This window comes from Odocoileus virginianus, chromosome 13, assembly GCF_023699985.2.
Source record: "Odocoileus virginianus isolate 20LAN1187 ecotype Illinois chromosome 13, Ovbor_1.2, whole genome shotgun sequence".
Classification (NCBI taxonomy): domain Eukaryota; kingdom Metazoa; phylum Chordata; class Mammalia; order Artiodactyla; family Cervidae; genus Odocoileus; species Odocoileus virginianus.
Window position 1 is genome coordinate 28,989,222 of NC_069686.1, and position 27,052 is coordinate 29,016,273.

General features: G+C 39.7%; 1 protein-coding gene across 1 annotated transcript; it reads right to left on the reverse strand.

The window, feature by feature from the left end:
* Positions 1-453: 453 nt before the first annotated feature.
* On the reverse strand, positions 454-23,495 carry DAPL1 (death associated protein like 1). Its single transcript, XM_020883076.2, has 4 exons — positions 23,377-23,495; positions 13,238-13,325; positions 9,501-9,561; positions 454-733 (listed from the first exon to the last, which is right to left on the reverse strand). The coding sequence occupies exons 1-4, from the start codon at positions 23,432-23,434 to the stop codon at positions 617-619; spliced, it is 324 nt and encodes a 107-aa protein (XP_020738735.1). The 5' UTR covers positions 23,435-23,495; the 3' UTR covers positions 454-616.
* Between the last annotated feature and the right edge of the window lie 3,557 nt (positions 23,496-27,052).

Below are 27,052 nucleotides of genomic sequence, written 5' to 3' on the forward strand. Positions count from 1 at the left end.
GCAAATCTGCCACTAAAAGTAGAATTCTATTAATACCTTCTAAACTTGATTGCTTTGTAGAAGAGAATATGTCTGAAATAAATCTAATATTTTCGTTTTCCCTCACCAAACCTTCAAGACAAACCATACATTTATGTAGGAAATTGGAAAAGACTTTTCACCTCAAGTGAAAACTTGAGCATCCTAAGACAAATGTATCAGAAAGAGTCACTGCTCAGGTTTGCACGGAATGTTGACCTTGCAAAGCTCAGTGCACTCCTCTCTAACCTTTGCCCTCAAGGAGAACTTGCTGTGGGTTGAAAAACTCAGGGTCAGCATCAAGAAGAGCTCATCCATGGAGGTGGAGTGGAAGAGTCCAGCATTCTATCTTCTCCTCTTCAACAAAATTACGCACGTAGTTAACATCAATAGGATGCTAACTAGGACCAGAGTGGGCTCCAAGAATGCATTGGATTTGCAATTTTGAATGTTTTATTATCCGAAGTCAAAAAAGAAGATATAAAAGCTGTTTTATTTATCAAGCAAGTACACTAGGCCTATGAAAAGTGTGGTCCTTTTTGCTAAGCTCTCAGACATTCGAGGCAGTTGGCTAGACGGCTGTGTTTTACATCCCAGCTTAACATTTTCGAGGCTGCTGAATAATGTAGATCCTTTTCAGTGGAGTGACCTTCTCCAGAGCAGGTCTGGGTTTTTGATGTGCCATGTGCACTACTGCTGGAAATTTATGGCTGAGCTAGAGGTGAGAAGGAAAGAAAAAAAAAATAAGCATATTGGATCTTTTGGGTCATAAAGTATTAAAGTAGTAGAAAGCAAACAGCTGGTCAGAGGAATTTCACAGTTTTGTTTACTTCTTTGATATTACCTCTTTTCCATACCGTCTCTAGCTCTATACCCATGAGTATATGTGTTAACCTGGGTTTTCCTTCACTAGTATGCTTTTAATTTTTTTAACTTTAAAATATATTATATATAATGTATAAATAATATAGATATGTGCATCTATATATATGTTTTGAAGTGATATTTTAAAGATAGAAACGGTTAACTGTGTCTTCATCAGTTCTCCAATATTAACAATTATTCTGGCGCCACTATGCACATATGAAACACAATATGCTAAGAAGGCTATGGGCACATTGGAGAGGGCTTGGGGTGGGGAGAAGGAACCCCTCAGATGTCAAAAGATCAGAAATAAAGAGCCTCTGAAGGAAGTTAGGGGAACTTAGGGTTATCATTTTTTAGAATGAAGCATGTAAAATTTCTTTTTTTGTAGGTAAAAAATGGCCAAATACTGGCTATTTTGTAGGATTCAACCTAACCATCATGGTAAAGAGAAAGCTGAGGAGTGACTTAATTAGCTCACTAGTCATCCCTCCAGAAAACATTTGTGAGGATATGAGCCTTAAAGCTCAACATTCAGAAAACTAAGATCATGGTCCTATCACTTCATGGCAAATAGATGGGGAAACAGTGGCTGCCTTTATTTTTCTGGGCTCCAAAATCACTGCAGATGGTGACTGCAGCCATGAAATTAAAAGACGCTTACTCTTTAGAAGGAAGGTTATGACCAACTTAGACAGCATATTAAAAAGCAGAGACATTACTTTGCCAACAAAGGTCCGTCTGGTCAAGGCTATGGTTTTTCCAGTGGTCATGTATGGATGTGAGAGTTGGACTATAAAGAAAGCTGAGTGCCGAAGAATTGATGCTTTTGAACTGTGGTGTTGGAGAAGACTCTTGAGAGTCCCTTGGACTGCAAGGAGATCCAATCAGTCCATCCTAAAGGAGATCAGTCCTGGGTGTTCATTGGAAGGACTGATGTTGAAGCTGAAACTCCAATACTTTGGTCACCTGATGCAAAGAGTTGACTCATTGGAAAAGACCCTGATGCTGGGAAAGATTGAGGGCAGAAGGAGAAAGGGACGACAGAGGATGAGATGGTTAGATGGCATCACCGACTCAATGGACATGAGTTTGGGTACACTCCGGGAGTTGGGGATGGACAGGGAGGCCTGGCGTGCTGTGGTTCATGGGGTCACAAAGAGTCTCACGACTGAGCGACTGAACTGAACTGAGCCTAAACTAACACAGACTTGAGACTTCGGCAATAAGAGGAAGTTCATATGGGACAAAGAGACCTTATGGAATTCACATCAAGGGCAGCATGAGATCATAAAGGATGCCCAATGCTGGGACAATTTCAGACACAGTTTTCCTAGGAGGAGAATTTGGACTCAGTGGCCCGTTGGGCCCATTCCACTTGTTGGTTTTCAAGCCCACTGACTCAATATAAAGCAACCTAAGGACACCTTCCTCAGCCAGCAAGGAAGGGATGTCTCAGCTGACTAGGAATTTAATTTATTTCTATTGAACTTAGACGCCCTTGCCTTGACACTCAAGTCAAATAAAAGGGGAGATAAACTGTTCATGACCCCAAACATCACATTGTTTATGGCTTGTTTGGGCTCTTCTAAGCCAGGGAAACATAAGTGCCTTACATGTCTTCTTAAATGTCTCTGGGCACACAGCACTCCCTTTCATGTGAAATTTGACTCCAGAAAGCTTTTTCTTCTTGGTCTTAAAAAATTAAACACACTGGAAGAATATACACTGAAGTGTTAACACTGTTTATCTCTGAGGGATTGAATTATGGGCAATTCTTAGTCTTTTTCTTTACTTTGCCTTTGTTTTGCTCAAAGTGTTGTTTGCAATGAGAAGCTACAAGTTATATAATAATTAAACCCAAGGATGGTCTACGCTGACATTCTAGTAGAAAGGAAGAAACATAATTGAGGTATTGGTTATAAATATTGCTTTAGAACCTAAAAAAGAGTTGGTAAGTTTGGAGGGTCAGATTAATTAACATTGGGCCCCATGACATACATTTTATAGTGTGGTAAGAGCAGAATGTTTTGTTTTGTTTTTCTTTTAAGGTTAGAACCAAAAGGAAACTTAAGAAGTCACTGACTTCAGTAGTTTTTTTTCAGATTAGGTGTCTTTAGTGTCAACTAAAACAGATGGATTATTTCAGGTTAGCTCTAAATCGCATTCAAGAGATTATAGGTAGAAAGATGGAGTACTTGGGAAGTTACTTAAAGTCAAATGTAAGGCAAAGGATGGTGAGAAAGGAAATGAACAAGTAGTTCTAATGTAACAGAAGTCTGGGCAATTAGCCAAGGTGAGATGGAGCAAGATGACAAGTTGAGACAAGAGAGAAAGCCACTGTGTGGATTATTGTTCTTAAAGTGTCAAGAGTGATGATGGGTGGAGGTGTAAAAGGGAAGGGGAGAGGAGGACAGTGTGCAATGACACACCTATTGCTTAATTTGGCACTAACTCATTATTTGATCACTTCCAGGGTTATCCCCACAGTTCAGGGGCTACATTTCTTTTGTAATTTAAAAAATTGTGATAAAATACATATAACATAAAATTGATCGTTTCATCCATTTTAAGTACAGCATTAAGCACATTTACATTGTTGCATAACTATAACTTTGCATGACCCTATGGGGTCTTGCCATGACAGGCCTTCCCCCATATCATCTGCTTTAGCTCCTCTCTGAAGTACCCTAGATAAGAGTATTTGATGCACATTTCCGGAGGTATTTTACAGATGTGAAAACCCCTCCACCAAATGGAAGGCTTGTTAACTACTTGATGACCATGAGTACATAGCCCCAGGCTTCCTGGAGTTTAAGGACTGATAATGTTAACCCTGTGACATCACCTTGTTACCTCACCATCGGCCAACCAGAGAACTGTGCAGAGCTGATCAATACCTTGAGACTCCACCCCCAAACCTGGGTTTTAAAAATGCTTTGCCAAAACCCTTAGGGAGCTCAGGGCTTTTTTAGGGCATGAGTCACTTGTCTCCTTGCATGGCCTTGCAAATAAACCTTTCTCTGCTCTAAACTCTGATGTTTTGGTGTGTTTGGACTCACTGTGTGTCGGGTACACGAACTTGTGCTAACATGGACATCACTACCATCGATTTCCAGAACTTATCCATCATGCCAAACTGAAATTTTGTACCCATTAAAGAATAATTCCTCATTATCTCCTCCTCCAGCCTCTGGCAACCATTGTTCTAACATCTATCTCCATGAATTTGACTACCACAAGTATCTCATGTACATGGAATCATGCAATATCTCTGAGGTGGGAAGATCCCCTGGAAGAAGGCATGGCAACTCACTCCAGTATTCTTGCCTGAAGAATCCCACAGACAGAGGAGTCTTGTGGGCTACAGTCCATGGGGTCTCAAAGAGCCGGATACGACTGAAGTGACTTAGTATGCAATACTTGTTCTTTTGTGTCTGGTTTATTTCATTTAGCGTAATGTCTTCAAGTTTTATCCATGTTGTAGTGTCAGAATTTCTTTCCTTTTAAAGGTTGAATAATATTCCATTATATGTCTATAGACCACATTTTGTTTATCCATTTATAGGTTGATGGACACTTGGGTGGCTTCCACCTTTTGGCTATTGTGAATAATGCTGCTATGAACACGGTTGCACAAATTTCTCTTCAAATTTCTACTTCCAGTTCTTTTGAGTATATATTGAGAAGTGAAATTATTAGATCACATGGTAATTTTATATTTAATTTTTTGAGATACTACCATATTATTTTCCCTAGTGGCTCTACCATTTTATATTCCCACTGGTAATGCACAAGGGTTAGGGGTAACCTTTTAACTAAGGTATTTAACTGAGGTTCTAGGAGTTCTGCTCAGTGGCTTCTCCAAAGAGGAAAGACACAGGTCAGAATGAAGGGGAGACTGCCTCTGTGGGCTGTTGGCCATCTGTGAACTGGCCTGGTAAATTTCAGGGGGGGGGGAAATCAATAGGACTGAGAATATAGTGGAAATAATTCTGCTAAGGATAATAACCTGAGAGGAGCCGCTCATAATTATTAAATTACAAATGTACAAGTTGGGGAGGGTCAGGGCTTTACAGCAATGCATGAAAATACAACAAGAGAGTTGAGTTCTTTTTCTCAAATACTTCACCCCCTCAATCAGGGGCACTCTAAAAAGTAGAAAGACTTAGGGGTTGTGGATAGAGAGCCTATAAAGGGTCTACCTTCAGAACTGATGAAATGGTAAGTAATCAACCCTTAAATGCCCTAATTCTTTGTTGCAGATTTTATATCAATGGAGATAGGAACATTTTTGTATTCAAGTCTTAACTAGAAATAAGTAGGAATAGCTTTCCAATCTACAAACAGCTGAGCTTTAGTCTGGCATCTTAACTTTGGGGTTGTTTTGGATTTTTCATTATTAGTCTTGGTAAAATGATAGGATTTGTAGAATGAAAGGTGTTTGTCTGACTCATTAAGGTAAAAGAAACTAGGGTAACTCCATAGGAGAAAGAATTCAAGGCTAGTATGTGTGTAAGGATTCTGCCTGGCTGCAACTCCATCCCATAAGGGGCAAAATATTGGACTTGAAAAACAGATCAATAGAAATTTTCACATTGAGAATGTACCTTCCTCTTGGGTAGTTGTGACCTCAGAACCTGTATTTTTCACTTCAGAGAAAAAGTCAAAGAAGTATATTAAAAAGTCTTTATGATTAGAGTTGTGAAAGAAATCCTAGAAGCAAGAAACTCAGTGGCAGGTTTTGTTTTAGAGCCTGAAGTCAGGTGGTATTAGCAGACTGGCAGCTCTTCCATTCATCTTTCCAGGGTGTTAACTTCCAACTTGAAAGTTGGCACTTAGATTTCTACACCCCATTACGCAAAGTGCTTAAAACAAAACATTCAGTCGATGAAATTCGAGGATTCTCGTAAGGTGATGTTAATCCACAGGACAAGAGAAACCTTTTTAGATTTGCAGATGCTTTTGATGGCTTCCTCTTCCCCAGGATCCCACTTCACATACCTCTCACCATGGGCCTTGTTGACACAGCTGGCAGCTTGAAAAGTGGCCCCAATTTAACCAGGCTTCAACATTACACCCACATCCACACTATAACCCAACCCCATTACTAATGGCTTAACTGGATACTTTTCTGTTGGGAGAAGCTTCACAACTATTGCCAAACTTACTTCTATGACTATTCAGAGAATTAACATATTTGGCAGTACCATTCTCTCTTATTCTTTGCCTTAAAATAATTAAGTAAATGAGCAATCATAAACCTCAGAGGAGCTATATGGCTTCTAAAAGGTCAAAAACCTCTAGGGAGTAGGTGGAACTTGGTCTAAGACCAGATCTCCCAGAGTTTTAGCTTGGAGAGCTTATATAACCCGTCTTGCGCAGGAATAAACACGTTGCATGTCCCATCACTGGGCAACATGAATTCTTTCATTATTTATGGCTGAAACAGGTAGGACGGACTGACAAGAGAGGAAGGAAGAGTAGGAGGAAGGTAGTTGGTCATGAGGTCTGTGTGGGGATGAGTGGGTGAAAGAGTGGGAGAGAGAATTTTAGGTTGCTTTCCACTTTGTTATTGTTTAGTCACTAAGGCTTATCTGACTCTTGAGACCCCATGGACTGTTGCCTTCCAGGGTCCTTTGGCCATGGGATTTTCCAGGCAAGAATACTGGAGTGGGTTGCCACTTCCTTCTCAAGGGGATCTTCCTGACTCAGGGATTGAACCCACGTCTCCTGCATTGGCAGGTGGGTTCTTTACCACTGAGCCACCAGGGAAGCCCTACTTTCCACTTAGATTTGTACAATTCCAACCTTTGGGGAATTGTTTTCCAATCTCCCAAATCTTAAATCTAGGTTGGTTTTAAAAGGGTATACAGACATGAATAGTACATGGATAGACATTTCCTGCCATGGTTGAATTGTTGATGAGATCCTGTAAGTAGGGTTGTAACTCTGTTTTGGACTCTTAAATTCTTAAACTGGCATGAGAATTAACATGGGTTCTAGTAACTAGATACAGTTCTAGCGAGGGCATGAATGAATGCTAATAAATGCAGAGTCTATGACCCTCATTACAGATACAATGTTTCTTCTGGCCAATTATATATGGTTAGATCTTCATGACAATATGTATTGTTGGGGGAGTCATCATAATGCAGATGAAAATTTATTAGCAGAAATCCACATCTCTGTATTTTATGTCTTTTTTGTATTAGGCTGTTTATTAATAATCATACAATTTTTACATTAAAAAATTACAGAGTAATTTATCTACAGTAAAATATATGCCCTCTTCAGTGTTCAGTTCTGTGGATTTTCTTAAGTGCATACAGTCTGTGACCACCACCACAATCAAGATGCAGAACCCTTCCATCACTCTTCAAATTCCCTCCTCCCACTTTTTGGTCAACTCCTCCTCCTACTCTCCGGCAACCACTGATCTCAGCAGATCTGTTTTTTAAAAGGCATTGTTCTTTCCACCTCAGGTTGACCTTTATTATGAAATCCTATTACACTTCAGGTAGAATTATGGATTTAGGGAAAACTTTTCTTAGCTGTAAGAGAACACGTGGATCCCACCAACCTCCATATTCAATACAGTGACTTAGGGTAATCTTGGGACTCTATTACTGGTCTCTTATCCTTTGCCTGGATTCCAAGTGATGCTCTATAGGACATCTCCCCCGGGGAATAGAAGCTAACTCGTCCCGAGGGCTAAGTGCATCTGGCACTGTGCTGAGTCCTTTGCACAAGTTATATAACCTCATTTTCTTTTCACATCTCTGTTAAGTGGATACTGTGAATCACATTCCTATTTACAGATAAGGAAATAGAAGCACAGAAAAGTGAAGCATCCTGACTAAAGACACACAGCTGACAGAGCCAGCATAGGACACAGGTACCTGATATGTGATGCCAGAAACTGTTGTAATCAGTAATGTACACAGTCCCACACCAGTACACATTGAGCTAAGTGTTAAAGGGTTTTTCAAACACATAGTTACTGTTAAAAATATTTGTAACAGCACACCATCTCTGTGTTTTCTTATGATTTCAAAATATAAGTTATTGCTGTTGTTATTTGATTATTTTATCTTTGAAATACAGAGGTGCTATTTTTAACTGGCAGGGAAAGAGTCCTTTATGCCATAGACATATACACACGTCTATTAAAAATTAGTGAAGACTTCAGCATCATACCTAAAGTACAGCATAATTGACCTTTACTGACCACTCTCTTTAAACACTTTATTTTGGGTTAACATATTTTAGAGGAATGTATCTATTCCACTCAGTTCCAGGTGTTGTGGCCATCTCTTGCCCCTGAGGATGAGGTGTTTAGAGGGCAGGAGCCAGAGAATGCAAGAGGCAGATCACCATCTATCCCTGCGCTTCTTCTAAAATCAGGAAGCAAAGAGTCGCTTATGACCTGCCCTCTGATCTACCTGATGGGAGAACCACACCCCACCATGTGAGAAGGCTCTGTAGCTATGGTCTATCATCAAGATCTTATCAGGTACTACCACCTGCCTCATGGGCTTCAGACGTAACTGTCCATTTCACTGTCATAAAACTGATGCTACTAATCAGAGCAGAGAGTGCAGACAGGTTTCTCTGTGTCAGGCACTGTTCTAAGAGATTCCTGTGTGTGAATCTCATTGATGCCACACAACAACCATCTCTTCCTTATCCTCATCTCACAAATGACAAATCAGAGGTGCAAGATCAATAACTTGGCCAAGGCCTCAGAGACAGTAAGAGAAGCCAGTACCAAAGAGAGGTCCCAAAGTTTAGCCACACAATTTCCATCCTAAGCTATTAATATTGCAGAGCCCTGGTGTTGGCAATAACAGCAAGTCTTCCTTCTACAAAGGACACCCAGTCCTGTACCTTCAATATATGTTGGGGTAACAGAAATAGTGGTTCTTCAATGCCTGAATTCAGTGCACCCACCCGCTCCCTAGGAGTAGAATAAGGATCCTCACTTGGATCACTTGCAACATTTAAAAACAAACTATTGAACCCAAAATTAAACCACTGTCTATTCAGGAAGAATTTTCTGAGTTTCCTGAGCTACTTAGAAAGAATTCAAGATACAGAAATAAAAATAGTAATTGTCAAACACCTTTATAAATAGACTTTATTAGATAAAGCCAGCCAGTGCCCAGCCTTCCTCCAGTCTTAAACTGGGCAACCCTCCACCCATCCTGGCCTCAAATCAAACATTTCCGTATGGGAAAGCAGTGGTGCGGAGGAAGGTCAAAAAGGGCTGAATTCCCAGTACACAGTTTGCCTTATTTAGAGCAACATGCCAAGGTCTCCAAGAATTAAGTGGATGGCAATGTAAAGTTCTGCCAATTTGGCATCATGATTCCTGCTTAATTTCCTATCTTATTTTTGAAATGATTTCTTAAATAGACACTAGGAATTCGGGAGCATCAGCTTTTCCCATCAAAACGACTCTGTGTTCCTTGAACTGAAAGCAGATTCTTTCACAGGGACATCAAACCTCTGAGTTGGAAAAAAATCCCAGTCATCAACTCATTCACCCATGCAGCATGATCAGCAAGGTGAAAAGTGGCTGGGGTATCACGTGATCTGCCTCACCCACGGCTCACCTTCTCCAGCGTGTCATTCAGGGCATCCATCGTCTGTATTTTGGCAACATTTGCAATGGCACTGTGAAAATGAAAAGAAACCTCATATAGAAACAGCAACTTTCCCACTTAAGAAGCTAAATGATTTGTTTTTTTTTTTTTTAAATGATTTGTATAGACGGTCTTCTACTTGGTCTTTAAGCTTTCATGCTGCTTGGCTACTTCTGGAAGATTAAAAAAAAAAAACACAAAGCCCTGCTCTGTGTGAACATGAACTACAAGCTTTGCAGGCCGAGTTATTATAATTTTAGTTATAATAATGTTTATTAATATTTTAAAAATTTTCTTCAAAGTAGAGTATACATGCAGAAAAGTGCACATACAGGTTGGCGAATATTTACAGACTTGTACCACTAGTCAAACTAGCTGCCCCTAAGGATAATCACTACCCTGCCTTACAGCTCCATATGTTAGTTTTGACTTTGTTTGTACATTGTAAAATACACCACATAGCAGGTACTCTTCTTTGTCTGACTTCTTTTCTCAGGCTAAGTTATTTTGTAGGAGAGTTTCAAAGAGGGATGAGCTTCCAGTGTAATTTCTTGAAGGAAGTCTGCTCTTGGCCTATTTTGTGTGTGTGTGTGTGTGTGTGTGTTGGTTAGTAGAAGTTATTAGAAAGAAAAATAAATTTGATGATGCTTAGGAATTTATTTTCTGTGATATATTTTTCAAAAGCTGTTTTCCTAGAATATATAAGGAGATATTTGTCCATGAAAAGGAAGCCATCTATCTGTGCAAACATGAGGCCAATATGAAGAACAGAGGTGACTTCATGGGGAAGCTGGGGAAGCTCCAGGGTCTCACTGTGCAGTCTCCTTCCAAGGCTCGAGGAGGGGCCCTGCCCATTTCATATGTATAATTTTACACTGTTTTTCCTTAAAATGGCCTCCCAATTCTATAAGGTTCGAGTCACACATACCTATATCTATCCCCAGTAAATAGCGCAAGAGAGCTATTTCTAGCTGTTTATGTTCTGCAGTAGTCCAATTCTCATCTTTTAATGACTATTAGAAAACAATTGCATCTTTAAACAGGGTTCCAATCACCCTTTATAACTCTCTAGGCAACTCCTTCTTATAATGTTCACTTGATGTTTGGATTAACTGTAAGTCCCATTTGCTAAGGTACAGAGAAATGAATGACTTGTCCACTGGCTGCCAACTAGAAGGTCATTTTCAAGTTATGACTCTTTAGTTCCTGAGTCCCTGGCCTAGGCATAATAACAAGTGTCACACTAAACAGAGCTTATGCTTGAGTCAGATTTTAACATCAGGTTAGGCTTTCAAAGTTAACCAGCTGACCATTCAATGACAGTCTAATGTCATTTACAGAGTACTTTCTCTAATCTAGGAACTGTCCTAGATGCTGGGTCAGGAGATAAGTAATGTGTGACTCTCCCTTGGAGCTTTGCTTTCACTATGTGGTGATTATTTTCTGATTCAGAAGAAACAAACACTCAATGTCAAAGGGGCAAATTTTAAAAAATTGAGCTATCATTGACATAAAGCTTACATTAGTTTCAGGTATACAACATAATTATTTAATATTGTTTATACTACAAAATGATCATAAGTCTAGTTAATATTTCTCACCATATATAAATATTTTTTCTTATAATGAGAAGCTTTAAGGTTTATTCTCTTAGCAACTTACAAATACACAATATAGTATCACTAACTATCCTTGTCTAATTCAATCAAACATTGAGCCATGCCACGTAGGGCCACCCAAGATGGAGGGGTCATGGTGGGAGATGGTGAAGGACAGGGAAGTCTGGTGTGCTTCAGTCCACGGGATCACAAAGAGTCGGACACGACTGAGCAACTAAACAACAGCAAAATCATTAACCATAGTCACTATGCTGTACATTGCATCCACATGGCTTATTTATTTTATAACTGCAAGTTTGTACCTGATGATCCCCTTCACCCATTTTCTACCCATCACCACCCACCCCTGCCCCACCCCCAGCTTTTGCAAGTACTAATCTGCTCTCTGTATCTAAGAGCTTGAGATTTTTGTTGCTGTTGTCCTGGTTTTTTTTCTTCTTAGATTTCTCATACAAGATAGATCACATGTTAATTGTCTTTCTCTGTTTGACTTATGTCATTTAGTATAATGCCTTCCAGGTCCATTCATATTATTACAAGCGGTCGGATTTCCTTCTTTTATATGGCTGAAAAATATTCCTCTGTGTGTGTGTGTGGGTGTGCACATATGTGTATGTATGTAGGTATCACATTTTTAAAAATCCATTCATCCATTAATGGACACTTGGGTTTCTTCCATATCTTGGCTACTATAATAATGCTGCAATAAATGTGGGAGTGTGCATATCTTTTCAAGTTCGTGTTTCCATTTTCCTCAGGTAAATATTCAGAAGTAGAATAGCTGGATCATATGGCAGTTCTAGTTTTAATTTTTGAAGAAACTCCATACTACTTTCCATAGTGGTTATGTTAAAAACTAAGAATGCACAAATGTTCCCTTTTCTTCATAACCTTGCCACAGTTTGTCATTTTTTGACTTTATGGTAATAGCCATTCTGACAGATGTATAGTGATATTTCATTGTAGTTTTGATTTGCATCTTCTTCCTGATAGTTAATAATGTTGACCATATTTTCATGTACCTGTTGGTTATCTGATTCTTCTTCAGGAAAATGTCTACTCAAATCTTCTGTCCATTTAAAAACTGGTGTGTTTGCTTTTTGGCTACTGAATTGTATGAATTCTTTATGTATGAGATAGAGTACTTCATTTTAAAGTAGAAAAATTCTCAAAAAAAATTCTTTCCAGAAATTGAGAAGAAAATTTTTAACGTGATCTAAAAAGTAATTTTATATGGAAAAAAATATCTGAGAAATTCCACAGCCTACTTTCTTCCACATGTTCTTTCTGAGACTGTTACCATTTTAACTGTTAAGGACATATCTGAGAATCTTATAATTCACTCCTTTTGAATCACTCGTGCACTCACCTACGGAAATTATCCTGAAATTAGTAGTCTCTGAAATGCCCCTATTTGGAAGAGCTAGTTTCATATGCTTACTTCTTTTTGAAGGCACTATTTTCCTCACCCAAGGCATAGAGGGGCTGGGCCATTTGTACAGACATCCAGGCCATGGTTCTCTGCTCAGCTCTGAGAAAACCGCAGCGTGTCAAGGTTACCCGGGAAGGAATTCAGGAAGAAAACAACCTCAGTATCCAAATGCCTTTCGGCTGTGCCAAATATAGTGGCCATTATTTTCTAAATAATTGAGTGAGGAATTTGAAACAAACAAACAAGAAAGCATTTATTTTTAATTCAGGAGATTTGCTTCAGCAGAAAGCGTATTACAAAAACAAGGCCAGCTTAGAGACAGTAGTACTTTAAAGGCTAAGGTGAAAATAAGATACAGAGATGTTGAGTCCAGTTCTGATGCATTCAGGACTGTGTTTTTTTAATAGCAGGCAGTTAAGCTATCTGCAGAGAGGAGGAGGTTGGGCAGAGCGAGTCTCCCCACTCCTTTCCCCTGGCATCTTGACCCCCATCACCTACCCCACCCCACCCCACCCCACTCGCTGCCTCTAACTCTGGTTAGCAAGTGCCTGGGGAGGCGTGGTTTGCCCTAAGGTACAGCAAAGTCTCTGCCTTCTGGCAGTAGAGTTGTCTAGAACTCGAGATGAAGAAGGAAAAGAAATGAAGCAGTCTCCTACCTTGTTTTCTCTAGCCCTGTTTTCTTGGTGTGTCTCTCCAAGATGCCAATTTCCTGTTTTTTGGAAATTCGCTTTCCTCCAGCTTTTACTATAAATAAAGAGGCATCAGCACAGGAGTTGTGGTTAGGGCAGCAAGAGAAAGTTGGTTTTATTATTCAAAGTATGAATTGACATTTGAAGAATTTCAGAGTTTTTTGAAGAGCTGAACTTTTAGCTAAAACAACATAATAAAAAAAATACCTCGAGATAATGTTACAGAAGAAAAAAAAAATTTCAATCAAACAAAGTGGCAAGGAGAGAAGGGCTGAGGTTTTTGCTTGTTTGTGTTCACAGAGGGGGAACTAAGGCTAAAAAAAAGCAGTGGTGTTTCTACCTTCGATTTGGGAGGAGATAATGCACTCCCTTAGGCATTTCACTGAAAAACATTTTTTCCTTATTATCAAACCAATTACATTCTTCATGATAGCAGCTGACAATTACAGTGTGACCCTCCTGTTTTCCCACAAGATTAAAGTGCAAGGCTTGCAAATTTTTTAATCCAACAAAAGCTTTCAAAAGCTAGATTGGAGAAATGAGCCAAAAGTCAGGGCATGCAGTGATAACAGGCACTTAATTCAAGAGAGATGCTTCTGATCCCACTAGATACCCACCTTCCATCCCAGACCTCAAACTTCCAATGTTGGAGGAGCTCAGATGTTCTAATGAGCAATTAAAATGCATTAATAATCCTGCCGTTCAAGAGATCAATTAGTGTTAATTAGGCTACAGATGACCTAACAGCAATTCAAGTGTTTAACGATGTCAGATGAAATCAACTTGAAAAGGAACAACCCATTTCATATTGCAAGTCAAAGCAAATACTTTTTTCTGTTCCCAGGATATTTGCACATTTGAAATCTGACAAGCTCAAATGATAAAAAGCTAAATGGACATTGATTTGTTTGAGCCTGTTAATTCTTTTTATGGAAATGTTAGATTGGCAATTTTCTAAAACTGGCTTCAATAAAGCGAAAAATAGGAAAACCTCTTCTCTTTCTTGATGCCCTCGTGAATTGACTTCATTTTTCTTTTAAAATTATTACTTTTTTGACTATGTAATATACATTCATAAAGCACATAATTCAAAAATCACGGAAAGGTCTCTTTTACGGTTATTTTTAGGTCTCCAGTTCACCTCCCTAAATACTGCTAGTGTTAACAAGTTTCCTATGTATTCATCCATAGACATTCTATACACATACCTATATATTTTAATGGCAGCATACATTGTTCTACATCTTGTTCATTTATATTTTTCATTCAGTCATGCATTTTGGAGTAAGTCCCCTATATGTGTGTGTGTATAATATATACACATATATATGTAAAAAGAGAGTGTCTTTTTTTTTAACATCTGCTTTAAAATTTCATTATATGGACATTCTATGTGTACTTAACCAGTTTTCAAATGTTGGACATTTTAGATGTCTCTGTTACTATCAAAAACAATGCTGTAATGAATATCCTTCTCATGTACATAATTTTGCACAAGTGCAAGTATATCCATGGGATAAATTGCTAGAAGTGATCTTGTTAAGTTTTAAGAGTATGTGCATTTGTAATTTTGTTCAATCTCGTCAAATTATCCTTCACAGAAGTTTTACTAGTTTACAATCTCACTAGCTACAATGACAGTGATTGTTTCCCTATACCTCAAGCAACAATGTGAACTAGAAAATATTTGGTTTCGTCAACCAATAAGAAAATAAAGGTAATTTGCATTTCTTATATTTTATTAAAAGTTGAGCTTATTTCTGTGTTTCAGAAGGCAGTTGTATTTTCTTTTTAAAGACTGTTTAAGTTTTTGGCCTATTTGTCCTGTTGGACTTCTGTTCCATTAATCTCTGTTTATATGCTGTTACAACTTTATTTTAATGATTGTAGCTTTACATTTTAATTGATAGTCTTTCTTGGCTATATTTACTTTGCAGAATTTTATTAGTTATTCTTATTTATTTTTCCATATGAACTTTTGAATCAGTTTGTCAATTCCCACCAAAAATATCCTGCTGGTAGACTTTAATGGTCTTGCTTTAGATTTATAGATTAAAAAACAATCTTATTGACTTATTTTTGGCTGGGTCTTCCTTGCTGTGTGGGCTTTTCTCTAGTTGCGGCAAGAGGGTCTACTCTTTGATTGCGGTGCGCAGGCTTCTCATTGTTGTGGGCACTTGCTCTAGAGCAGAGGCTCAATAGTTGTGGTGCGTGGGCCGAGTTAGCGCCATGGCATGTGGGAGCTTCCTGGACCAGGGATCAAACTCGCGTCTCCTGCATTGACAGGCGCTTCTTTACCACTGAACCATTGGGAAGCCCTTAGATTGCTTTTAAAGGGAAAATTCATATCTTCATATCCTGGTTGCTCTCTTTTCAAGAACATGGTGTGCTTTTCCATTTTTTACATCCTCTTTTGGGTCCCTCAGTAACGTGTTCACATAAATCTTACACACTTATTATTATGTTTATTCCCTAAGCGTTTTCGCTTTGCTGTTGCTGTTCAATTGTAAAGAGGGTCTATTCTTCCATTATAGCTCTCACAGATTGTTGTTCTTATAGTAATATCATTGATCTTATATCCATATCTTATTGAAATGTCTTATTGTTTATGGTATTTTTGTTGACTCCCTTCTATTTTCCAGGTAAAAATTATATAATCTGCAAGCAATATAATATTACTTCATCTAGAATAATATTAAATAGTGGTCATGATGGACATCATTGTCATCCTAATTTTTTAAGGGACTGCTTTTAGTGTTTTCCCATTAAGTATAATGTGTACTTAGTTGGATATACACACAAACACATATTTGTAATATATATACCTATTCAAATACATTTCTTTTATCATATTAAGAAAACATCCTTCAATTACTGTTTCACTGGCTAAGAAAATTACAAATACATGTTGAATTTGACTAGATGGCCTTTTATAATTCATGTATATGATCATATGGTTTTTCTCCTTAATGTGGTTAATTATGTTAATAGATAAAAAATTTTATAAGTATATATTGATGAATATTTTACTATCAAACCATTCTAAACTCTTCTCGGTCATTTTGAATAACCAAGTTTTTTTAATTGATAATAAAAGCATATCACTATACTTTTATAATACTAGATATAGTTCAGGAGAAAAAAAGTCCTGTGTTTACACACACACATGTGTGTATGTTAGTCACTCAGTTGTGTCCAACTCTTTGCAACTCAATGGACTGTGTAGCCCACCAGGCTCCTCTGTCCGTGGCAAGAACTCTGGGGTGGGTTGTCATTCCCTCCTCCAGGGGAATCTTCCCAAGCCAGGGATTGAATCTGGGTATCCTGCATTGAGGTGGATTCTGTACCGTCTGAGCCACCAGGCTCTGCTTTAAATTCACACACACACACACACACACACACACACACACACACACACAGCATACAAAATACTCAGCAACAGAAACGGAAATGATGTGGAAACATCTTTTGAATAGTCATGGGAAATAGAGATGAAATAAACAGGGGTGCCCTTTTCCGGAGACTGCTTGAGGAGAGTATGCCTCTGTATGAAGGGTGTTGTTTACAGCACCGCTGTCTCTTCTACCAAGAGGAATCAAATCACAATCGCTCCAAACTGAGAGCTTGGGTCTTCAGTAGCCTTCAGTAGTACCTTTCATTCTTCTTATGACAAATGCTTTTTAAACATGGAATGTTGTAATTACTTTCCTATTAGTACTCCTTTTGTTTTCTCAGATGTAATGGTTTTCACATGTTTTTTTCCACTGATTATTATTGCCAACTACAGAAGCACACTTGTTATAGTTAAAATGAGCACTAGTTTAAAGTGAGAAGAACTTTGGAATGTTGGGGTCTGTGCTGCTCATTTGAAAGGACATGGACAGTCTAGAGACTGTCCAGAGGAGAGTGACCAGAGAGGAGAAGAAGCCATGTCACACTGGAAAGATCACTTCTGAGGAAGCAGAGATACAAGGGAAACTTATGGTGTCATTTTCAAGGGTTTTAGAGGCTGTCTTATGGAGGAGGCCTGGTTTCTTGGTGAGGAAATGTTATTAGGGCCAGAGAGCTCTACCCTGCCTGAGCTCTGTGACCTTGGGCAAAATACTTAAACTCCTCTGTGGCACAGTTTCTGCATCCTTCAAAAGGGAATAATACTGATCGTATGAGTTGTCCTAGAAAATAGAGGTAACAAAAGCACCTGGTACATGGGAGGCACTTAATAATTAGCAGTTATTATTATTTACATTTGTTTATCCAGAAGTGAAGTGAAGTTGCTCAGTTGTGTCCGACTCTTTGTGACCCCATGGACTATAGCCTGCCAGGCTCCTCCATCCATGGGATTTTCCAGGCAAGAATACTGGACTGGGTTGCCATTTCCTTCTCCAGGGGATTTTCCCAACCCAGGGATCGAACCCTCGTCTCCCGCATTGTAGGCAGATGCTCTTACCATCTGAGCTACCAGGGACGTCCAGAGGAGAAAATGAAAACCAAAGAGCAAAAGTTCCTGAAAGGCAGAGCCTGGCTGCATATAACTGTTTTATTCAAAGTGAAGCAGACTGCATAGTACAATAGTATGTTCTCTGGCCCCACAGTGTGCTAAAAAGAAGTGTGTCTGCCATGAATATTTTAGATTTTGGGGAATTCAGTAGAAGTTTACTAGATGGTTTTTATTGTAACATCTTTAAGGTGATTCTAACTATTCCCATCTACCTACAAAAGAAAATCTATCATGCTCCCTCCCTTTCAAAAGAATACAGTTCACTTACAAAAGTAAATGCCAAAAAAAAAAAAAAGAAAAAAAAATGTAAAGAGAATGCAAACATGGGAGTTCTTCATTCTTCAGAACAATAAAACAGAGACATTTGAGGGGAAATTAAAAATCTTCATGACAGACCCTAGCGTTTGTCACACAGAGTGAAGTAAGTCAGAAAGAGAAAAACAAATATTGTATATTAATGCATATATAAGGAATCGAGAAAAATGGTACATAGGAACCTCTCTGTAGAGCAGGAAGAGAGATAAAGGAACAGATGTTTGGACGTGGCTGGGGGAAAGGGGACGGATGGGGAAATTGATGTTGATATGTGTGCACTGGCACGTGTAAGACAGCGGGAACCTACTGTATAGTGCAGGGAGCTCAGCCTGGTGCTCTGTGACGGCCTGGAGGGGTGAGGGTGGGGTGGGGGTCAGGGAGGGAGACCCAAGAGGGAGGGGCTATATGTATTCATATGGCTGATTCATTTCCTTGTACAGCAGCAACTAACACCGTTTGCCAAGCAGCTATACCAAACTTTGAAAAAATTCTTCTCACAAGATTCTTATTTTCATCCAGGAGTCTTTGAATCTATCCAGGGCTGTGGACTCCGAGTGACTTAGGAAGCATAAGTCAACCACACCTTGGATTTTCAGAGGATAGTTCTTGTACCAAACTTGTTCTGATAAGTAATCTCACTTGGTCAGCAATGTACAGGAGAAAAAGCAGAGGAGGATCCCTCCACAGGACAGACGGCTACACTGAGATATAGAGTAAGGCCCTCACTACACTGGGGTGATCGAAACAACTGGAACATTGTGGGAGGGTCATCTTCCAAATTTTGCAGAGAATACTGTTGACACTTATCTCCTGGATCTCCCTGGATCTAGACAAGCCATTTTTTTTAAACTGTTACTGCTTTTTATTTTTGTTCATTTTCTTATTGGTTGAGCTGTGCAGCTTGCTGGAACTTAGTTCCCCAACCAGGAATTGAACCCACAACCTCAGCAGTGAAAGCTCAGAGTTCTAACCACTGGACCACCAGAGAATTCCCTAAACAAGCCATTTTTAAAAAACATTTGCAACCAGATTCTTGCCAGTTTTATTTAAACTAGTTGGTCTAACTCATGAGACCTCAAAGTCTCACTGTCACTAAATTAGGTCAATTAAGTTTGCGATTATTAATGTAATTCCATGTTTGGGACTATATTGCCTTTTGAACCTTTGTAGAACAACCAACTAGAATTGGGCAAAGTACAAAATGAACTGATTTAACATTATTTTAACAGGACTTTGACTACAAATATTTTCAAATACAAAACTTCAGGTCCTTTTAATAAGCAAAATGAACTAGAGATTTTTAAAGAATGTAAGAGAGAGCTGATTTTTTTTTAATAGTTTCATTAGAAAACCTACATTGATGTGGAGAAAAAAAAAATTTGATTTCCTATCTATGACTAAGCATTATACTTTTGTGGTCACTTTTGCAGTTTACGAATTTTTGTAGTTTTCGAAAGTGGATCCTTGAGTTTAGAATGCTATATAATTTTCCAGTTAAGATTTTCCAGGCATTTTGCATCTTATTTGGTAGAGGGTAGTTAAGATAAAGAAAGACAAACCTCCAAGAAAAAATGAGCTTCTTTACTTCAATAATCAGTGGAGAATGTGTGTGAAGAAGATGACCACCATGAAGGTTTGGCCAAACTCTGCCTTGTGACTTAGAACTTTCATTTGAACATTTAAATTTAAAAGTCAGATGTGTGCAAAATACTTTCTTTGCTTTCACAGTTGAGTTTTTGGTAAGTTCTAAACTATCCATCAAAAGACCGTCATCAGGAATAGCTTGTGAATCAAGGAGAGAGGACTTGGCATGGGTCCATGTGACTGTCCATCTCTGCACCCCTGCTCTCCAGCTGTGTGGTGCTGAGCATGTGCCTTGACCTTGCTAACTTTCAGTTTGTTCCTCTGTGAAAGAGGGAGGTGGGAACATCATCTGTCTGCAGGGTTGATTTCACGTCTAGAAGGCTCCGTGGAGTGCCAGGCACACAGGGTTAAGTGAAAAGCAGCTGTTCTTGCCATCAAACCCCTGCCCTGTGCCGTGTGGGGTAGTGGTCTTGCAACCTCTCTGTCAAACCTCACAGATCAACTCCCAGAAGTTGACATGAACAGGCTGGAGTCGATAGAATTAAGCCTCTAGTGTTTGCTTAAAAAAAAAAATCATACTGGCCCTTCTGCAGATATGATTTCTTCCCAATTTTCTGCATTAGTTTAACCCTAGGGGATACACGGGGCTTCCCTGGTAGCTCAGATGGTAAAGAATCTATCTGCAATGTAGGAGACTGGGGTTCAATCCCTGGGTTGGGAAGAGTTCCTAGAGAAGGAAATGGCAAACTATTCCAATATTCTTGCCTGGGAAGTCCCCTGTAGAGAGGCGCCTGGAGGATCCCATGGATAGAGGAGCCTGGTGGGCTACAGTCCATGGGGTCGTAAGAGTCAGACATGACTTAGTGACTAAACAGTCATGCATGCCAGGGGTACATTCCCTAAACTTCCTTCTCTCTTGAATGAGTCAGTAAACATTCTCTTTGGGGGTTCAGTAGTGGCCCCTTTGATGGTTCTGATTTGTTTGCCTTATGCCAAATGAAAAAGTGTGAGGGACACAGAAAACCCAGGAACTGTTGCTCTTTCTGGTTCAGTATGTATGCCCTTAGCTTCCTTAGATTACCTCCTCCTTGCACAGCTTAGGCTGTTCATGTGATGGTGTTCTTATAAAACTGAAAGTGAGGTAAATCAAAACAGAAGAAAACCAAAAGTTAAGCTTCCTAGCGCCCAGGCCACCTCATGTTTAATGTAGTCTTGTTTCACAACATAAATAAGCAGGGCTCACAGAGGTGCCATACATTATATAACACACATGAAAGAAAAAACCACTACACACTTGCTGCGTAGGTGGGAAAGAGTTACAGCTGGTTGACTTTTGAGTGGTTTCATTTTTAGCTGTGATGGGGCAAGCACATGGTTCTTTCCCACTGCAATTTCCTTCTGTTCTGATGATTGCAGTAGATCCTAATGCCTCCCTCAAACATCAGGAGGCCTTGCCATGGAAGAAAATAATTTCTTCTGACAGCTATGTGTTTTTCCAGGCCTGTACTTTACAGGGATTAACATTCATGTCTGGGTACCTTACATAGGTTATCTCTTTTAATAGTCATAACACCCTTACAATATCAATGTTATTTATTACCCCTTCCATGGACAGTCCATGGGGTCACAAAGAATCAGACACAACTGAGCATGCATGCACACACCCCCCCTGTTTTAGAGATAAGAAAACTGAGGCTCAGCGATGTGGAAGGGAAGCAGCATTAAAATCTAGGACTGACTGGTTCCAAAGGCCATGTCAGACCTTTCCACCTTATCATGTCTGTGTCCTACTTTCTGGGGCCTGTCTATTGCTTATAAAACTCAGGTGAAATTTAATGGAATTCTGGCAATGAATTGTTTTTGTTCTATAAATAGAATTTTGTGTGGTAGCAATCTGGTTCAGAGTTAAACTATGTAGTAGACAAGCTGAAGGATGAATGTGAGGCTTTCTTGTTCCCTTGTTCTCAGCGGGGAGGCAGAAGTCTGCCTTCATCTCCATTCTAATTATCCCAAACCTCTTATCTGTAGTGTCACAGTTCATAATAATTAATTGTCATGCCAGAGGCATTGTGACATGCTTGATGGCATCATGGTGTGCTATGTACACAGAGTAATTAGCAATCATTAGCAGTGGGGAAAAAAAGTTCCTGGTGGTTTCATTCACATTTTTATTTGAGTTTAACTCTGTGTTCTTTGTGTATAAATGTCATTTAGCAAATCAGGCGTTAGCTGAACTGTTTTATGAAGGATTGGGATGGAAGCTGCAGGAAGATGTCTTCTTTTGTCCTTAGGTAGAAACTTCTAAGTTAGTCCTTCCAGGTAGGACTTCCTGGTGGCTCAGACGGTAAAGCGTCTGCCTACAATACAGGAGACCCGGGTTCAATCTCTGGGTCAAGAAGATCTCCTGAAGAAGGAAATGGCAACCCTCTTCAGTATTCTTGCCTGGAAAATCCCATGCATGGAGGAGCCTGGTAGGCTATAGTCGCAAAGAGTCAGACACGACTGAGCAACTTCTCTTTCACTTTCAGAAACTTGTCATAATTGACATCAATAGTTCTTGATCATTAGTTAGCATCATTAACTTTAAATGTAGATAATGTTAATTATTCCTAAATCCAATGACAAATATAAAAAGTCATGAGTCTGCCACAAGAGACCATGACGGGGTGCCAAGATGTGTAAACTCAGAATTAGTGTAAAAATTCTGACTCTTTTTTGCTTGGGCTGCTCACTGGAAAGCCACCGAGCCTTGAGTCAGCTTTTGATGCTTTGTGAAGGTTATACCTGCCATTGTCTTCTGCAGCAAAGATGACTGAAATAACCTGGGCTTAGAAGAGCCAAAGAATGAAGCCAACAAATAAATTCTGTTATTTGGAGAAAGGCAAGAACAAAGCAGTCAAGCTTGTGAGATCATTCTCAAGGAAAAAAATGAGAAAGGCAGTAGAAAGAACATCAAACTGGCTAAAAATAGGCCTGAGTGCCTCAGCCAATCTATATGAACATATGGTTAAGTACAATAAAAATAATTTTCATATTCCAGAGAATTGATATAAATAGCATACTTGAAAAACAACAACAACAAACAGAACTGTGGATCCTTTGCAAAATACTTCAATAGCTACCTTTTCCCGTCAGCCCCTGCCAGGCTCATATTCTTTTTTAAAAGTGCTCCTCAGCCTGGTGACAGACAAAAGCCATTACTGATAACACTGCCCAACCCCGAGAGAAACTGCATTGCTGTCTACTGCGCAGAAGCTGGTTAGCCTGGGCACCAAGTCAGATAATGTATAAGCGTCTTGGGGAAACTGAGTCTACAAGCTGGAACCTCTAGGGAGGAAGGTTTCCATGAGCAGTAAATCACCTCCTGGGTATGGACGGGTCACTACAAACCTACAGCCAGAGAGGGAAGGTCCAAGCTCTCCACCTGTTTCCTTTCTACCAGTGCCCAATCCCTTGTGCTCTCACAGAACATTAGGCTTTAATTCAACCAAACCGGGGCCTGTTAAGTCCCCAGGTGGGTTTTTGTACATAAGCCTAAAAGGATCAAAGACAGAAGAGGAAATCAGTTTGCAGGAAGTTAAACTAACACGGGAGACAGAGCCTTGGCTCTATGGGGGCATCTCTGTTGAAGGCGCTGATGGAAGCGGGGCAGAGGCAGCAGCAGTGGGGCCTTGCAACCTGCAGGGCAGAGGGCAGGTGGGCAGCCTACCTGCAGGAGGATGCCCCCCTTTCAGGGGGGAGAGCTGGACTTGCACTTCATTTGCCATAGCGCGTGCCAAGGCCAGCGGCAGTGCAGTGCCGGTGCTCTGGAGGCTGAGAGCCAGCCGCCGCAGCTGCCCCACTGCACCCTGGCTTTATATGGGCTGGGGGCGGGGCCTCTTAAGGGCTTTGCTGAGCAGCAACAGGGCTGTCACCTAGCTTTGCTGGGAACCTACATCTTTGTGACCTAAGCTCTCTCTTAGAAGAATGCTTTCTTCTTATTCCCTTCATCTGAGAGGTGAAGGGTACTCTTCCTTTCTTTCACAGGAGGAAGGGAATAGGATCAAGCTCAGGGGAATTCTTTTTCTCACCAACTATAATATTTATCCATCAAGTATGTGCGATGCTCTGACAATGTGACAGGCTCTTTGTCGTGTACTGGCATGACAAAGAGGGCAAGATGAGATCTTCAAGTCATCAGCTGTCTTTCTTTAGAGGCAATTACAAAACAAAGTATTATGTCTTTGTCTAAGTCTTTGCAACTGTAGGCATTTATACTAAGAAAATAATTGAGGATATTCACAGAGATTTCTGCGAAGGATGGTAATCATATATTTCTCTCTCTTATTTTTTGAAAGTGAAAGTCACAGAGTCGTGTCCAACTCTTTGCAACCTCATGGACTGTAGCCCGCCAGGCTCCTGTCCATGGAATTCTCTAGGCCAGAATCCTGGAGTGGGTAGCCTTCCCTTCTCCAGTGGATCTTCCCAGCCCAGGAATAGAACTGGGGTCACCTGCATTGCAGGTGGATTCTTTACCAACTGAGCTACCAGGGAAGCCCAAGTACCCCCAAAATAGAGAGGGATAGTTAAATAAATTAAGAAATATCCATGAGAGTACTATGTATACATTACAAATCCTGTTTTTGAATAATATTTAATGATGTGGAAAATAGTCATGATATGACAGTGAAAAAGGAGGCTGTAAACCAACAGATGCCTATTTTGCTAAAAAGAAAAAGTACAAATGTAAGCTGAGGCATTATTATATTTCCAGTGCCAATCAAAGCTCAACCTATGGCAGATAGTTAGAAATGTCTCTTTGTTCTTCCACACAATTAAAAATGTCCTCTCTTTATAAGATATTGTTAAGAAAGTGAAGACCAGCCCCAAACTGGGAGAAAATACTGGTAGAACACATTTCTGTCAATACTGGCATCTAGATAATATAAAGAACTCTTACAACTCAATAAAAGGAGTACAAAAAGCCCCATTTAAAACTGGGGAAAAGATCCAAGCAGAAACTCCACAAATAGAGATATTGACAACATATTAAAGACGCTCAACATCATTAATTATTAGGGAAATGCAAATTAAAACCACAATGAGCTACATCACACATGTATTAGAATGACTCATCTAAGAAAAAATGGAAAATATACAGTATGGTAGTGAAGATCTCATACCTGGCTGGTGGGAAAACAAACTGGTAAGGCCACTTTGGAAGTCTGATGCTTTTTATAAAATTAAACATATGCTTATTACATGACTAACAATCTAATTCCTTGAAATTTTCCTAAGAGAAATGGAAACATATGTACCCATAAAAAGGTGTGTGTAAATTTTATAACAGCCCTATTCTATAATTGCCGAAAGTCAGGAAAAACTGCCAAGCCCACCAAATGTAGCAGGGATAAACAGTGGTGTAGCCATGGAATAAAATATTACTCAGCAATAAAAGAAAGGAAAAGATATTGGCAACAACATGGGTGAATCTAAAAAGCATTGTGCTAAGTGGAAGAAGTGAGACAGAAAAGGCCACTTAGACAAGGCTAGTTATGTGACCTCCCCGAAAAGTCAAAATGACCGAACAGAGATCAGACCAGTGATTGCCAGAGGAGGAGGTGAGAGAAGTTTGACCATGAAGAAGCAGGAAAGGGGACTTTTGGAGGCTGATAGACATGTTCTATATCTTGATTATAGTGGTGATTACATACATCATACACACGTTAGATGAAAATGGTGAATTTTACCACATGCATATTATACCTCAGTACATAAAAATATCTATTTGTTAAATGAATGAAAATACTACAGAATTTTGAGCAGTTTTCTATAGGTGAGAGTATTGCCTGTTGAGTTTTATTATCTTTTCTCAGCTTTTTTGTGTTGGTTTCAAAATGAATGAAAACCAATTTAAAAAATTGGTGGGGTTTGGGGGAGGGGAGTGTGCTATAGCATTGACCAAAGTAGGCACATGCTGTAGGTCAAAGAGAAGGGATCATCCGTATTATTGGCAAATATTTTGTGAGTGGCCTTCCCCAAAGTGCCCTGGACTAGGAGCTAGGTATCAGAGGTCACATAACCCCATCCATGCTTTCAGAGAAATTCAGTCTCATGGGAGATGTAGAAGATGATATGAGAAGAAGGCTAAAAGGATTCCTTCTATGAGTGACAGCAGCAACAAGGTTAGATAGAAATTTCTGCTTCTGCTCTGACCAAAATGGTAGCCACAACCATATGTGATACAAGCACTTGAAATACAGCTGGTGCAACTGAGGAAATGAATTTTTAATTTTAATTAGAATTAAATAATTTAAATATTTGGCTGGCCAGAAAGTTTATTTGGGTTTTTCTGCACCATCTTTTTTTTTTTTCTGTGCCAACAAACGAACTTCTTGTCCAGTCCAGCGTAAATAGCTACAAGTGGCTTGTGGCTACTGTTCTGAATGGCACAGGGTGGTAGCATAAAAGTTAGACATGTAATTGTCGCCCCGATCTCATGGATTACTCTGCATCTACAGGTTGCAGAAAATAAGGAGAACATCAAAGGGCAACCATCCCCTATAGGAGTCTGTGCAAAGGACAGACCAACTACTAATAATAGGACTAGAACATAATGCATGCTCAAGAGAGGAAGACATCTTCTGAGCACATGTTGCTTTATTTAACCATGAAGTCATATTAAATAACTTTCCTTTTCACTTCATTTACATGCAAAGCTTTCCACGGTGGATGAAGGTTGTGAACCTCCATATGGAGAGTTAGTAGGCAACTCAGAGCTCTTTTCAGGCTTCTTTGTTCTAATGGCTCTGGATAAAAGCTCTTAAGAGTTACTGCTCTTGAAACTCAAGTAGGAAAACTCTAATCCGAGGTGACAGGAGTGATGGTGTTCAGGAGGTGATTGTGACAAACATAACCAAGGAGAGAGAAAGAATCAGTTAAAATCCACAGGGTATCCTTTGTTCTCCCAATCCTACATACTGAGCACAAGCATCACAGAATAATAGATAATAGGCTCAACTTTTTTCCTTCTTTCTACCCCAACATGGAAAATATCTGTAAGTTAATATCAGGACTATAAATGAGGATATATAAGATAGCAGCATGATTTCTTATGAGACAAACAACCTGTTTTACTGTAGAATTGTCAGTAGAGGAAGGGGAGAAGGAAAGATGAGGCCACCAGAGTTTTCCTCCTTTGTGGCTTCTTCTAGCACATTCCTCCCCACCCTGCCACCATCTGCTTCCATGGTAACAGAAGGCCCAGATTCCCAATTCTGACACTTCTGGTGCATGTGCACCACCATGGGGCAGCCCTCCCAGGGGGTAGGGGCTCCCCTGCCCTGTCTATGTTAGTGACTAAAAGCCCAGGCTTGTTTTGCATCCAGTGAGATGAGCTGAGCCCG